This window comes from Coffea eugenioides, chromosome 5 (genome assembly GCF_003713205.1).
Source record: "Coffea eugenioides isolate CCC68of chromosome 5, Ceug_1.0, whole genome shotgun sequence".
Taxonomy (NCBI): Eukaryota; Viridiplantae; Streptophyta; class Magnoliopsida; order Gentianales; family Rubiaceae; genus Coffea; species Coffea eugenioides.
In genome coordinates, this window is record NC_040039.1 from 5,858,099 (window position 1) to 5,875,054 (window position 16,956).

Here is a 16,956-nt window from a genome sequence, read left to right on the forward strand (position 1 = left end):
GTGTTTTATAATTTATATATATATATTGTATTTAGTAATAATATATTTGGATATATAATTATACATAATATCAAAATATAAATATTATATATATATTTAAAGGGCCGGCCTATATCGGGTTTGAGTCTAATGAGGTCCAAACTCGGCTCATATTTAATTCGAGTCTAATTTTTAGGTTCAAGTTCAGACCGACTCACTAAAAAGTCGGGCTCATTGAGCTTTTTGTCTGGCCAAACGAGTCGAGTTCGGGCTGGTTCAGCCCCATTGACAGTTCTAAAAATAATCATAAATTGAATAGCAATTATGCATCCTATCACTCTCGGATCTGTTCCTCCAGCTTCTCAGACGAGGTCTCGGATCTAAGGGTAGTGAGATGGATCTGAACTCGGATCCAACTTCCTGTTTTCAATTTCAATTTTCTTCCTTTTTTGCGCAACTTTCTCTTCTTGTTTTACTTATACGTTATTCTCCAAGATATACCTTGCATCTTCTTCAATTCAAACGAGTGTTTCATGCACCAATAACCTACAAAACACCACACATTTATACATTAATCCACTCATTTTGCACGTTTAGTTCCCTAAGCGACACTTGAAGAAATTTTCACCAAAATGGGATTAAAAATGGCTATGAACCCCTAAAAACATGCCAAAAGCTTGCATGTAACCATATGAAATACATGTCAAATATTCAGTTATCACATACCTAATTCTACTTATTATTATTAAGAGATGGGTTTGGACGGGAATATTGGATTTGTGATTGACATCCCTACCCACAAGTAACCCAATACGGTTAAAAAAAATCCTAATATGTGCTATAGGCATGCTTACAGGCTATTGGAGAAAGTCTGCATCTTGAGTGAGGTATACAGGGTGCTTTGCAACTCTTTTAAATTTTTTTACTGCAGATGAAATTTGAACCCCCCGATTTATAGTCCAAAGAGAGATTTAATCCCTTTTTGGTGGCTACTAATCTAATGTCCCGATGGTTATGCCTTCAAGTTCTTGAAGTTCAAAAAGTAATTTTCTCTTCTTCAACTTTCCAAGTCTTTAGAGATCGTCAAATCCTTGAAGTTCTACGAAGATTGAAAGTTCTCGAAGTGTAACAAGATCCTCATATACTTCAACTTTTTCAAATCCCAAGTGCTGTTAAATCTTTAAGTTGCCAAGTCAAAAGCATTGATCACAGGATGTTCTGTTAGGATCCAAGCACAGAACAAATAATTATTGAGATATTAAGTACACAATAATTTAATGACAAACAAGCCACAAGTATGAAAGATAGACGAAATACAATATTTAACGTGGTTTGACTCCACTATTAAGTCTACGTACACAGAGAGAAATCCGTTCTTTATTATGAGAGAAAAATCCTATACGAGAATACAATTTGAATCCAAACCCATCCATGTATACCATCTTTCATCTCTCAAGAACCCTCTCTCACCACCCATGTATAAGGCTACATGTCGCCTCTTGTATGACCATCTGTGTCTCTCTATGTAGTATGCTAACTCATCTATTTATAAAGAATATTATTTGGCCAAAAACCAAATAACAACAGAAAACCAATTCTAATTTCTACACTTGTACAGAATAGGAAATAACTTCTAATTCTAAATAAAATAGGAAATTCCTTGACTACTATTTCAAGTAACTAAAACTAATCAGGAAACTAGTTACTTTCATACAAAATAAGAAACCTACCTAAAAGAAATTAAACAAATTTCCTAACATGTTCTTTTACAAAATCTATTCTAATCTCGAGTGCGGCTTCATTATTAAATCCTCTAGTCAAAAGGATATATCATGGGACATTCTTGTCCCCGGGATCTTTTCAAATATCAAGTGATACTAGCTAAATTTTCAAAACATCAAGTCAAAGGGGTAAATCACGAGACATTTTTCCCTAAGACATATTCAAAATTTTAATTGACGAGAGATTTGGGAGACACGGGATGTGTAAGTAACTTTACTGTGTGAAGCATAGTTATTAAACCCAACCCGGGAAGGAACCCGGCGAAGGAGGTGGGTCAACGGGTTACTGGTTGAACCGGTGGGTGAGTGGTTGAACCGGTGGGTCACTACATATATTTAAATATTATATTTCATAATTATTTATATAAGATATATGATATAAATTGTAATAAATAATGCCATAACAAAAGCTCATTTAATTTAATTTGTTATAAAATAATTAATTCATATAAGAATCAATCAAATATAAAGTTATTTATTAATATACCAAACTTCAAGTGTAAAATTTTATCTATATTTAGTGTAATTATCTAGCTTATTTATGAATTTTAAGTGTAAAAATTTATTAAAAATAATATTTGTCTTTAAATGAATTATGTAATATGTTATTTTTGGAATCCATTTTATAACTTATAGAGTTTGGAGGGTAATAAATTTTTATTAAAAGATTCCAAATAAATTTGTTTTAGAGAAAAAAAGATAGAATTGAAAAAACATTTATATATCATACTAAAGCTACTATATCAACATATTTGGAAGTAGTTTGGTGGTAAGCAAGCGGTAGTGTGGGGGCAGAGGTCCGAAGTTCGAGTTCCAACAATAGCAATATAATTTTTCCACAAAACCGGCCAAAACCGGCCGGGTTTCCGGTTTAACCCGGTTCGACCGCGCGGGTCGTTGACTAAGTCAACGGTCTCTTTGCACAAACGATCTGATTCCAAACCCGGCCCGGTCCAATGACCGGTCCACCGGTTTGACCGGTTCGACCGCCGGGCCGGGCCGGATTTAATAACTATGGTGTGAAGTCTTCAAAACACGCTTTCGAATCAATTCTTTTTTTTTTTTTCATTGTATGATATCAAAAAAATGTTATAATAAATAATATTAAAAAGTCTTTGTGAATAATCTTCAATCCAATCGAAGTTTGCAGTAAAATTAGTGGCTATACTTTATGGAATGAATGGGAAGATATTGTGCCGATGCAGCAGAAAGAAATCATTCTATTGTCAGTGTATGTTGCAAGGGAACCGGGGTAGGCACAGCCATCATTTTATTGTCAGTGTTTGTTGCAAGGGAAGCAGGGCAAGGACACTAATTAGAATGATCATCCATGAGCAGCTAACATCCAAGATTGGCCAAAAATATATATATATATATAAGATTCAGATCATTACATGTACATCATTTTCAATATCACACGTGGAACTTATAAAAATTTGTTCTATAATTACTTTCTATTGAAAGCAAGTTACGTCATAAAAAAAGTTAGTTATATCCTATGAAATTAGATAAAAATCGGTACAGACAGTTGACCTCTATTTATTCCCCATATCCATGTTGCAAGTCTTTTGCCTTGTTGGAATGGGAAGCGCATACTATAATGGCGACAATAAAAGCGTGAAACTTTGACCCATAATACATGTTACAAGACTTGTCAAAATGAAAGCAGAAAATTTCGTCCCCAATTATGCGTTGTGGAACACAATTACTCAGATTTGAATTCAGCCTTCTCTCCGGAGACAGACAAAAATATGGTTTTTAAGTGACTGAGAGGAAAAGGATGAAATATCAGCTATACAAACAAACATTTGAATATGTTTCTTTTTAACTGTAATTTTCAAAGGCTTGACCAATGAGTGCCCTCATTAAGCGGGTTCTCAAATAATCTTTTAGCAATAATGAAACTAATTTTAAAAAAGTGTCTAAATGAATTGCAATAAATGTGAGTCCATATATACATTTAATAAATTAGGTGTTATTTAATTACACTAACACGTGCTCCAGAGCACCATTTAGAAAAAGGCAGATGATATTGTCGGAACAAAAAATAGGATCCAGAGCAAATTTCACTTCATCAGACAATTTTGCCTTTTCCTTACATTAATAATCATTACTTCAACTAATTCCTCCCGACTCCAAAACAAACCTCTTTTTTCTTTTCCCATTTCCAACTCCAAAAATTTTTGGTTCTTAATCATCATGATTGCCATAACAGTAAAGCCGCCACCTATCACTACCACAATTATTAACCTCCAACCCAGTTTCATCTCAAAAATTCAACAAAAGCCCAATCTTCCCTAATTGAAATTGACAAACTTCCCCTTTGACTCCTTTTTCCAACCAAATTTCATCTCTCAGCATATGTCCTTTTTCTTCCACCAACTGCTCCCTCTGTCAACTAGTTATATAAAGGGTTAATACCACTTTGTCCCCCCAAACTTTGAATAATTATCCACTTCAGTCCTTAAACTTCAAAATGGTACATTTAGGTCCCTAAACTTATAACTATCTCCCACTTCAGGAAAATTGTTAACAAATCTTAAATGCCGTTGGTGGTCAAAGTGTCCCATTTTATAAGGGTTTAGGGATTTAAATGTCCCATTTTATAAGTTTAGGGACTTAAGTGGGAGGCATTTATAAATTTAGGGACTTAAGTGTTCCATTTTGAAGTTTAGAAATTGAAGTGGGTAATCGTCCAAAATTTGAGGAGACAAAGTGAAATTAGCCCTTATATAAATCACTTTTTACTATTTCAATCACCCATTCACAAGTTTTAAGGCGAGATGTGTGACATACGTCAATCCAAATTATATGCAAGTTTGACAAATAAAGGGGTGAGCATTAAATACTTGGGAAAAAAAATAGATGTCTTCCATAATCCATTCACGATCATTGATTTCAGTTCTAGAAGATGAGAAAAGAAAAAGAAGTGATCCGCAACAGTGAATATTGGAGGATATATTGACAAAGTCGCCAAGAGGTGCGAGAGGAAGAAGTAATTGACGAGGATTTTTTTTGGGTTTTAATGTGGTGCTTGAGTTGCCAGTTCGGGTGCTAGTGGTTCAGTTGTTTGGGGGCAAGGAAAAGGGTTAATTCCACTTTGTCCCCCCAAATTTTGGACGATTATCCACTTAAGTCCCTAAACTTCAAAATGGGACACTTAAGTCCCTAAACTTATAAATACCTCCCATTTAAGTCCCTGAACTTATAAAATGGGACACTTTAATCCCTAAACCCTCATAAAATGGGACACTTCGACCACCAACGGCATTCATGATTTGTTACCCACTAGAAGTAAGACCAGAACACATCCACACTTTTGTGCATATTTCTGTTCAACAGATGTGCCCTATTGTCTGTACGTGTACATGAAGTAGCACTGATATCCATCCAGAACTCAAAACGAACATAAATCATGAAGAAAATATCCTAATCGTCGACACTATCAACAGAAACTTTTAAGGTAGACTTTTTATCTTTATTATTATTATCAATTTTAAATGGTATCATTTTGCACTACAATGGAGGTAGCGTGGTTTGCATAGCCATATTTTTTAACTTTTCTTAATAGTGTGAGAGATTGGGGTGATCAGGAATCACTAGTAACTTAGAGTATGTAAAAATAAAAATTAAAGGTGTAAAATGAGAACAACATACTGCTATATGGCATGAAGCTTCCGACTTAAAAATTACTGTTTTGATCCCTCTGTTTTTCAAAAATTAGTTTTTCAAATATTATAAAAAATTTTAAAAAACGCTCTAAAATGTACTCTAAAAAATAGTCTAAATTTTTTTAGTGTTTAAAAAATATTCCAAAAAATATTTTAAAAATTCTACTACTCTTAAATATTTCAAAATATTTTCTAAAAATATCCCAAAATATACTCTAAAAACTCTGTTAAAGTAAAATTTTTCAAAAATACCCCAAAAACAGCTAATGCAAACGGAAATATAATAGTCGGGATAAAATATCAACCATAAAAAAAATTCAAAATCTGAATTGATATTTTCAAAATTTCAAATACTCGTGATACAAATCTATGCTATTCAAATGTGTCCCCCTCTGTCTTTGTTCTTGTGTCTGTGCTGCAGATGTCCCCTATTGTCTATATATGTACATGAAGCAGCACTTGTTAATCCATGCCAACTTAAGCCTGCCTCTGTCTTAGAACTCAAGCTAAACATCAGTATAGTCATGAAGAAAATTTACTACCTTTTCACCCTCGAACTCTTCCTGTTAAGTTTTCTGTTAGCTAGCTTGGCCACGAGGGTAACCAACATTACCACAGATCAATCAGCCCTTCTTGCACTGAGAGCCAAAATCACTTCAGATCCTCAACAAATCCTATCAAACAATTGGTCCCTTGCATCCTCAATCTGTGACTGGAGAGGAGTCACCTGCGGCTCTCGCCATCGTAGGGTGACTACCTTAAACATCTCCAGCTTGGGTCTTACTGGCACCATTCCCCCGCAATTGGGGAATCTGTCATTTCTTGTATCCCTCGACATGAGTATGAACTACCTTTATGGAGAACTCCCCCGACAATTGATTCGTTTGCATAGGTTGCGACTTCTTGATCTCTCTGTTAACAAGCTCAGTGGAGATATTCCCTCTTGGGTTGGTTCCTTGCAAGAACTCCGATATCTTTCCCTCGGGAACAATAGCTTTACGGGCTCTATTCCACCTTCCATCTCCAACATGTCAATGCTAGAGACCTTACAACTCTCATACAATCCCCTGCGAGGAACAATTCCAATGGAAATCGGATATCTAAACAAATTGAAGAACATAGTCATGTACTACAACCAGCTTTCAGGTCCTTTGCCTTTGGAGATATTCAATATTTCCTCACTGGAAATTATTGCACTTAAAGGTAATAGCCTTTCTGGCAGTCTTCCAGTTGAGATATGTTCCCGTCTCCAACAGCTCACATGGCTTGACCTTTCCCATAACAAATTAAGTGGAAGGATACCATCGTCATCGTCGTCGGAATGTTCAAAACTTCAAGTACTATCATTAGCTGCCAACAATTTTAATGGAGGGATACCGGAAGGACTTGGGAACTTCACGGCTCTCGAGGAACTATATCTTGATCACAACAATTTGACTGGTACCATCCAAACTCTTGAATTTGAGCAGAAATCTGATAAACATACATAAAACCTACCGTGTATACCTGACAACCTAATATAATAATACTATTGATTAATAATCTAAAGGCTACTCTAGCTGGACTCCTAGCACACGCAATAATTAGGCTTCATGTTTTAATTGTCATAAAAGTGAAGTGAAATTAGAGCAATTTGATTATATTTAAAGAGGCAAATAAAATTTGAAGGCCTGCATTTACATAATAAGTTGTGCATATTAACAAAGCGTCCCAATTTTGCATTACAATATTCGTAATTTGATGTAACTTTGTTTAATATTTTATGCATGTTGGCAAGCATAACTCCTTTTTGTCATTGAAATCGTCTTTTAATGTGAAAGGTCTGGAATAAATATAAATATTTTAGAATTTTTAAGAAAAAGAAAAATAATTACTCGGCCCACAATTTGTATGCAATGCTAATTATTGATTAATTTCATTCATGAGGCTTGAATGTAAAATCTCATGTCACCAAAGGTAGAGACACTAAGTGTGTCATCTAATTCTCTACAAGGGACAATTCTAATGGAGATTAATTGGAAATCTAAACAAATTGAAGATAGTGAAAATTAACTACAATCATGTTTCAGGTTCTTTGCCTCTGGGGATATTCAATATTTCGTCATTGGGAATTATTTCTATGCGAGGTAATAGCCTATCTGGAAGCCTTCTTCCATTCAGCATGTGTCACCGTCTTCAAGGACTCACAGCGCTTGACCTTTCCCACAACAAAATAAGTGGTATGATACCATCGTCATCATTGTCGGAATGTTCAAAGCTTCAAGGACTTCTGTTGAATGACAACCATTTGAGTGGAGTGGCATCCCAAGGATTTGGGAACCTGACGGCGCTCAAGGAACTATATCTTGCTGACAACAATTTAGACGGTACCATCCTAACTCTTACATTTAATGAAAAGAATAGTTTATATTTAATACACGTTTTCTTATCTATTAATGAGAAGAATACACGTTGTCTATTTGGCGACGTCGAGTTAAGAAAGTAGGTTTTTTGTAGCTGTCTTGTATTGTTGAGATTAGGCTTTTGTTTCCCTCAAGAACTGTTCTGAGGCAATAAAATCCAAGCTTTTTGGTTATATAAAAAAAGAGAAGAATATTTTGATGAAATATTTTAAAATCTTTTAACAAAAGTAAGATAAATGCTTGTCCCATGACTTGTGTACCATGCGAATTTCTCTTAGTGCTTGAATCTAAAATCTCAAGTTAACAAGCCAAGAACATTTTATTTTCAGGTAAACAAAGTGAAAATTGTTTTACCTAGATAGTAGGAAACTATATCCCATGAATTGCTTAAATAAATCAAGAGTTCCATAAGATTCTGACTAATTATGGATTTTAACTAAAAGTAAGGTTTATGTAATGTCCCCAACGTTGAATCCCATTTTTATAGTCATTTAGGATATCTATATAGCTTCTATTGAAGTAAATTTTCTTAATTTCTTAATCAATACAACTTTTAATTGGAAGAAATTTGTTCGTGAAGGCATATTAGAAATTTCTTTGTGAATGCATTTGGAAGTTAGAGAATAATAGAAAGGTAACTACTTATCAAGCCTGAAGAAACAGGTGGTAATACTTTTTGTAACTAAGAAGAACGGAAAGTATTTTCTTGTTAACATATACAACTGGAAGTAGTAAGGATTGTATAAATTTTACCTTAAAAAAAAGGATTGTATAACCTTTTAGGACAGAATAATCAAAGACGCATGAGACTATCACCTCAGCAAACTGCCAAAATTAAGGTTTCCAATTTTTATTTGGTGTGGAGTAATACACACACACATGTATATGTATGTATGTATATATATATATATATATATATGTATATATATAAACAAATTTGAGCTTGAATCTTTTGATATGGTTATTTATCACATTTTATCATGTTTGTAATTAGGAAAAATGACCGGTTTCATCCCTCACATTTCACAAAATTATTCTTTTCGTCCCTCACTTTTAAAACGAAGCAATTTCATCCTTGACATTTAAAAACTGAAGTTATTACATCCCTGAACCCAATTTTCAATATGAATCAAACCATCTATCAACCTAATTACAAATTTTGGGGGTATAATTGGTAGATCACTTGACTAACTTAACTTGATATTCACGTGAAATTTAATGAAACCAAAAATAAAAAATAAAAAATTATAACATAAAAAATAAGAATTAATCTTTTCTACATTGTCATTGTATACACTGATGGGTTTATGTACCTGCTATATCATTTCAATTTAAATTTAAACACCAACTTTTGTATTTATGATATACATGTAGACTCACAAGCGTATATACTAACGATACATGAAAAGATTTACCCCAAAAAAGAAATTTTATTATTCCAAGACAAAGAATGACCTTTTATGTTATACTTTTTATTTTTTTTGGTTCAATAAATGTCATGTGAATATGATCTATCAATTCTATCTCCGAAATTTATTATTGGGTTATTGGATGGTTTGATTCAAATTGACAATTAGGTTCAGGGATGTAATAGGTTTAATTTTTAAATGTCAGGGACCAAATTGCTTCGTTTTAAAAGTGAGGGACGAAAAGAATATTTTTGTGAAATGCAAGGGATGAAATAGGTCATTTTCCCTTGTAATTATTAACCATGTTAATGGACAGTAATATATGCATTTATGTCAAAAGACAAGCAATTCCATGTCAATTATATATACAAAAATTTGCCTTTCTTCTATTGTCTTCAAAGCCTATTGACATATATATCTCTTGCTGTGGTTGTTGTGAAAATATATATGAGTTGTTTGAGATTTTTCAATTGCAAATCTTAATTAGGAGATTTAGTTTGGAAATCAACAAAGAAAAATTGAAGGTATGCTCTAAATTACAAAGATTATATATAGTTATTGCTTTATAACGTGCAATTAAGTTCTTTTTGGTGTCTATATTTTACTTCAGTATCCTGAAAGCAAAGCTTTAAATGCTATCTACTATGAAAAGATATTCTTCGTTTGAAGCTTTCAATGCAATCTTCTGTGAACAGATATTCTTCGTTTGAAATAATAAATAATCCCTGAAAATCTACACAAAAATTACTTTACAAAATAAATAAAGCGTGATCGTTCCCTTAGTGTTAATAACCAATAATATTTATAGCTTTCTTCTATTGAAGTTTGCGCAATAGATTTCCTTTACAATACCTTAGAATTAAGTGTAATGTTTATGTGATTTCCCCAAATTTGAATGCCATGCTTAGAGTAGTACAGGGTGTATATGCAAAACAGACATTTAACTTTTCTGATCTAGGAATATAGCTTCTATTGAAGCAAATTTCCTTAATTTCTTAATGAATAAAATTTTGAATTGGAGGAATGAAATTCTTTTGAAAGGAGTTCTCAAAACTTCTTTACGGATGCATTTGAAGAATAGAAAAGTAATATTCTTTCTAAATGAAAACAAAGAGGCGGCGGTGCTTTTGTAAACTGCAAAAAAAAGGGCAAATTACATTTTACCCCCTGTGGTTTAGTATTTTTTACATAACCCCCATATGGTTTCAAAAGTTATACATAACTCCCTCATAGTTTGGATTAAAGTGTCAAAGTGACTGAAATAGTTACTCATAATGGAACTTCTAAAAATGTCAAAATTACCTTTATAAATACATGATACATTAACCCCGTATGATTTTTTTATTCTACTATATAACCCCTTTATGGTTTAATATTTTACCATATAACCCCCTTATGGTTTTCAAAATATACACATAACTCCCCTTGGTTAATAAATAATTTTCAACTTTACATAAGGGTATTTTTGACATTTTAGATGACTTCGTTACGAATGGTCATTCCCGTTACTTTGACATTTTAATTCAAACCATAAGGGGGTTATGTATAGCTTTGAAACTATAGGAGGGTTATGTAAAAAAAACGTTAAACCACAAGGGGGTAAAGTGAAATTTGCCCAAAAAAGAATGGTAAGCATTTTCTTAGTAAACGTGAATAGAAGAACAAATAAGCTAAATGGTAAGATAAGTAAAAACTCTATGGCTTGTAAAATTGTAATTATCAAAAAATGCATGTGACCCCATCAGCTCAACAAAATACCAAAGAGCAGATTTTTCAGCATTTATAGTGATGTGAAGTGACAGAAAAAAAAAGAATATTATTTTAAACATTTTGCTATGTAAAGTTCATGAGTTTGAACTTATTACGCACTAGAAAAACTTTTGCAGTTTCTGAAATTAGATTCTAGGCAGGCCATAGTATATACGATTGACATAAATTGGTCAACCATGTATGTCATCAGGAATTGCTTTTATTAACTAAAGAACACAGGCAAAAAGAAAATTTAAGAAAAAGTTGGAACTTAGCTTGAAAGAAAGGAAGGCATCCAAAAGAATGGTTCAAACTAACCTGCACGACTTGTTTTGCTTAAATCAATTTTTGGTTGTTACTAATTTACTAGAAGTTTGTAAAACATATAATTACATGATCATGTACAAGAAAATCATATGATTATTTACTAAGTTGAATTTAACATGCTTGTAAATGTTAGCCATGTTTATGCATAATGCTACATGCATTGCTGTTTCAAAAAAAAAAAAAGAAAACAACAACTTTATGTCAATTATATTCAAAATTGCTTTTTTTTTTTTATCGTGTTAAAAGTACGCACACATATATACACACGCTTGTTGTAAACTTGTAGCTACTACATTACAGATTGCTTTTAGTTGTTTGAGAATTTTTTAGTTAAAAATCTTATATTTTACCAAGTATATAATGTCTTAAATTCAATTTATGCATTAACATATATAAACTTGATAATTATCTAGGTATTATTCCGCAAGACCTTGGCAACCTAAAGCATCTAGAAGTACTTAGTATGGAGTTCAATAGCCTAACTGGCTCCATACCAGCCGGAATATTCAACATCTCAACACTGGGAAGACTAGGCCTACAGAACAATAAACTTTCTGGATTGATACCAGCCTCAATCTCAAATGCATCTAAACTAACTTTCTTATACTTGGATACAAACAGATTCAGTGGTCCAATTCCAAGTTCTCTTGGAAACCTAAGACTTCTAAGATGGCTAGATCTCTCTGCAAATCATTTCACAACTGAACCTTCATCAAGAGAATTGAGTTTCATCAATTACTTGACAAATTGTAAGTACCTAGAAATATTGTCTTTTAATGACAATCCGCTGCACGGTATTCTTCCAATATCGGTTGGGAATCTTTCAACTTCTATGGAGAGATTCTATGCATATGACTGCGGAATCAAGGGAAGCATTCCTGATGCATTCGGGAATTTGAGCAATCTAGTGGTTTTGAGTCTATTTGTAAATCACCTGAGTGGACCCGTTCCAGCCACAGTGAAACAATTGCAAAAACTTCAAGTTTTAAATTTCTATGACAACCGATTGAGTGGTTCGATTCCAGATAGTTTTTGTGATTTAAAGAGCTTGTACGGATTATATCTGGGTAAAAATCAGCTTCGTGGGTCAATACCATCATGCATAAGTAATGTTAGTTCACTGAGAAAAATTTCCTTTGATGGGAACTTCTTAAATTCAAGCATACCTGCAAGCTTGTGGAACCTCAGTGATCTATTTTATTTGGGTCTGTCCTCTAATTCGCTGAATGGCTCACTACCTCAAGAAATTGAAAATTTGAAGATGATAACAATATTGGATCTGTCAGGAAATCATCTCAGTGGGAATATTCCAAGTTCCATTGGAGCTTTGCAAAGTTTAGCCAACCTTTCTTTAGCACAAAATAAGCTTGAGGGACCTATTCCAGACTCACTAGGTCACATGTTACGCTTGGAACTTTTGGACCTATCTAATAATAACCTATCGGGTTCGATACCAAAGTCCTTGGAAACACTTTTGCAGCTTGATTACATTAATCTTTCTTTCAACCACTTTAGAGGAGAAATTCCCAGTAGTGGTCCTTTCAAGAACTTCACATACGAATCATTCATGTTTAATGATGATTTGTGTGGTGATGAAAGGTTTCATGTTCCTCCATGCAATTCTCGTCAGATTCACAGATCAAGTCGAAAGAAACTATTTCACATGTTAGGCATTATATCAGGTATTGCTGCAACAATAATTGCTGGTACAACTGTTGTAATTTTACTTTTAAGATGCCGGAGGAAGGATGCAGTTTCAAGAAATGTTGACTTATTGCCGGTGGTAGTGCCAAGAAGGATTTCATATTATGAACTTGTTCAAGCAACTATTGCCTATGATGAAAGCAATTTAATTGGCAAAGGGAGTTTTGGATCTGTATATAAAGGTATTCTTGCGGATGGGACAGTGGTAGCTGTGAAAGTTTTCACTTTTCTAACCGAAGTCACTTCTAGGAGTTTCGATGCGGAATGTCAAGTTCTACGTAACCTTCGGCATAGAAACCTAACCAAAGTGATTGGCAGTTGCTCTAACCTTGAATTCAAAGCCTTAGTGCTAGCATATATGCCCAACGGGAGCCTTGAGAAATGGTTGTACTCCCACAACCTTTGCTTGGATCTGCTGCAAAGAACAAGCATAATGACGGATGTTGCTTCTGCATTGGAATACCTGCATTTTGGTTATACAACACCTGTGGTTCACTGTGATCTGAAACCTAGCAACATATTACTTGACGAAAATATGGTTGCTCATGTAAGTGATTTTGGTATAGCAAAGATTTTGGATGAAGAAAATAGTGCTATGCATACCCAGACTCTTGCAACACTTGGATACATGGCACCAGGTTCAGCCTGTTTAAATACCTAAAATTTGTAGAATTCTGTGTCAATTTCTTGAATTTTTTCTTCTTTCCCTTTAACTATGATAGATTCCCTTTTGCACTACAGAGTATGGAGTTGAAGGGCAGGTGTCAACAAGAATTGATGCGTATAGTTTTGGCATACTTCTGATGGAAACATTTTCAAGATTGAAGCCTAGTGATGAAATGTTCAAAGATGATTTGAGCCTGAAGAGTTGGATAGAAGAATCTCTGCCTAATGCAACAATTCAGATTATAGATGCCAACTTGCTCAGGCAAGAAGATGAGCATTTCAATGAGAAATTGCAGTGTGTTTCAATGATCTTCAAATTGGCTTTAAGTTGCTGTACTGAATGCCCACAAGATCGAACTAACATGAAAGATGTTGTGGCAGTACTCAAGAAGATAAGACGTCACCTTGCCACTTTCTCGGACAACTCAAGATCGAACTAGTATGTTCTTGTAACTCAATCCCGTACATCAAGTTTGTTCTTCTTATATTATCTTTATATCTTTTGTTGAAAGACGATGACAAAACTTGAAACGCGAAGGAAAAATAAGTTTGATTATCTATTTGAAGAAAGTCGATATATCACTCACAAATTAGTAGATGCCAAAGTTGTTGTTTTTCTTCTTTGTAAATCATGTTTTGCCAAAATATATTTGCAATTACTTAGTACTAACTACATTTCGGACCTGTTAGTTTTTATTCCCCAGAGGAAAAATTACAATGGAGGTACAACATATGCATATTACAACTGTAACACATTTTATTATATTTAGACCAAAAAAATATATATATATATATGTGTGTGTGTGTGCGCGCGCGCTCGTGCGCATAGCTTTACTTCATGAAAATCTTTGTTAAACTTATAATTTTGCACATTGAAACCTTTTCTTCCCCCTTTCTTTTTTTTTGTTTTGTTTTGAGAAATTTAACCCATTTTCACAATGAAGGTATGATATTACCAATAGTCATTTATACCACAAGTTTGTTTTAATTGAGAGCATAAATGACTCTTTAATACTTTCTCGCTTTATTTTTTCTTTTCCACGGTTTGCCTTTAGTCAACTATGACTTTTTAAGTGTCAATTCAAAGAATGCTGATGCTGTAAATATTTAATATTGTTAATAAACGAGCATACATAGTTTAAGTAGTAGAGCATGCATGTATATATCAGGTCTCTTTTGTTAAATACTAAATTTGATACATTTAAATGTATATCACATTAAGTGATAATCTTTGTCTAAGATATTCAACACTATTTAATTAATTTAAATGTTCAATTTTTTATTATTAAGTGTGTCTGAACAGAATAAGATTTGAATTTATTAATTTTAAATATTGAATTGAGTTATCAAACAAGACTTAAGTAATAGAGCCATGCATCTATAGGAAGTCTTTTTCGCTTTAGCTATTCTTTTGTCCTCACGACTCACTATAGAATGATAATTTGGCAGGGAAAGAAGATAAGCCTGAAAAGATGTTTGTATGGAAAATCTTTTCCATGCTTTCGGTTATGTATGGAAAAATGAAAAGATGTTTGTGTGGTCAACTATGACCTTTGAGCTTGGTACCCTGAACAAAATTGATTAAACGGATGGCCAGTATCAGATAATGCGATATCTCCTATTGATAGTCAAGATAGCTAGTCTAACTAATTGGTTTTATCTAATAGCATGCATGTGTTTGATTATTTATAAAGGGTTAATTTTGCATTCAATTTGTGAATATTTCTCCTTCGATTGCGATAAAACATGGTGTTTGTTAATTGATAGATTTTACTTATATTTAATATTTATTACTCCCTCCGTCCCACTTTGATAGTCCTGTTTTCCTTTTTCGTCTGTCCCAAATTATAGTTCACTTTCCAATTCAAGAATGTAGTTGTATTTTAATTTTTCTAAAATACCCTTATTTAATATAAGTTATTGTTACTATAAACTTATCCCATTTAATGAGAGTTGATTCTTTTTTTACCATCAATTCAAGTACCCATAAAATTGTACTCTATTTAATGTGATGATATTTTAGAAAAATAGCAATCTAAATTTATTTTTCTAACAAAATTAACTATTTTTTCTTAAACTGTGTGAAAAAAGAAACAGAACTATTAAAGTGAGACGGAGGGAGTATTATTTTTAGGATATTTTGAGATAAAAGGGCTTAAAAGAGGGAAATTCTAGAAGACTAGTGTTAATATGACGCGTGTTCGTCTAACTCTGGTGCGAAGTTCGAAGATCATGGGATTTAGCGACTAAGGCATCATGTGCGATCAACTAAGTCGCGTGGGACACCTACTTAATTAGAAGATAGATTTGGAAGCCAATTAGATTACTTGTCCAATCTAATATTCGTTTCCAAGTTCAAATGATCCAACAACTTTTGACTTATTGTCTTATTAGGCAGCAGGATTAATTAGAATAGTACCATAAGACGTCTGAGAGGAGCCACACAGGGGACACCGTCATCTCTCTCTCTCTTACATTTTTCTCTGGTTAGTTTAGTTCTCTCTCTAAAAGACAAGTCTTAATAATTTTTTGGCTGCGATCCCACCATAAACATAAAGAGTGGCCGAACACTCTTTATTTTGGTTCAACAATACTGTGAGATTTAATTTATTTTTATTGTCTCATTTATTTGTAAGTATTTATATATTCTCTGTTCGTTCTCGAGATGATTAATTTGTATGATTAAATAATTGGCCATTACTTAATTGTGGGAATAATCTACTGTCATCTAAATTATCGAATTTGTAATAGTTTAGTAGTTTTAGTACATGTGACGAATGATATAATTTGACTGCGAAAAAAACTTTTGGTTGTATCTTACGAATCTTCAAGTTTGAGGGAGGCTAAGGACTTAATATCATGTTTTTTGGAGGGGTCAAAAACCTAAACAAAAAAGTTTTTTGAGATAAAACTCACAATATGTATAGGACTTCTAATTTTTTTGGGGCCGGAGAGGGGTGGGAGTGGAGAGGATGTTTGGTAGGTGGTAGAGTTTAAACTTGATTTACATTTGTTAATAATATAATCGTACTTTTTTTTTTTTTGGATAATATTACAACTAGCCTGCAATGATATGGTCAGAAGTGATTGAACCATGCAATTTCATCTTAACAAAATCCTATAAAGTTTCTATCAAACTAAAAAAATGGCTTGCTTATTAATCAAGCTCATCTCGATTACAATTTATCAAGCCACCCCAGTTCAAACAGTTTTCTAGTTTCTAGTAGTAATACTTTGATTTATATGTAATTTCCAGAATTATACTCAA

The 16,956-nt window shown here is 33.2% G+C and overlaps 1 protein-coding gene across 1 annotated transcript; it reads left to right on the top strand.

Moving 5' to 3' along the window:
* The first annotated feature begins 731 nt into the window (after nt 1-731).
* On the top strand, nt 732-14,128 carry LOC113771083 (probable LRR receptor-like serine/threonine-protein kinase At3g47570). Its single transcript, XM_027315706.1, has 5 exons — nt 732-781; nt 5,853-6,871; nt 7,501-7,797; nt 11,732-13,660; nt 13,764-14,128. The coding sequence occupies exons 1-5, from the start codon at nt 732-734 to the stop codon at nt 14,126-14,128; spliced, it is 3,660 nt and encodes a 1,219-aa protein (XP_027171507.1).
* Nucleotides 14,129-16,956: the final 2,828 nt, after the last annotated feature.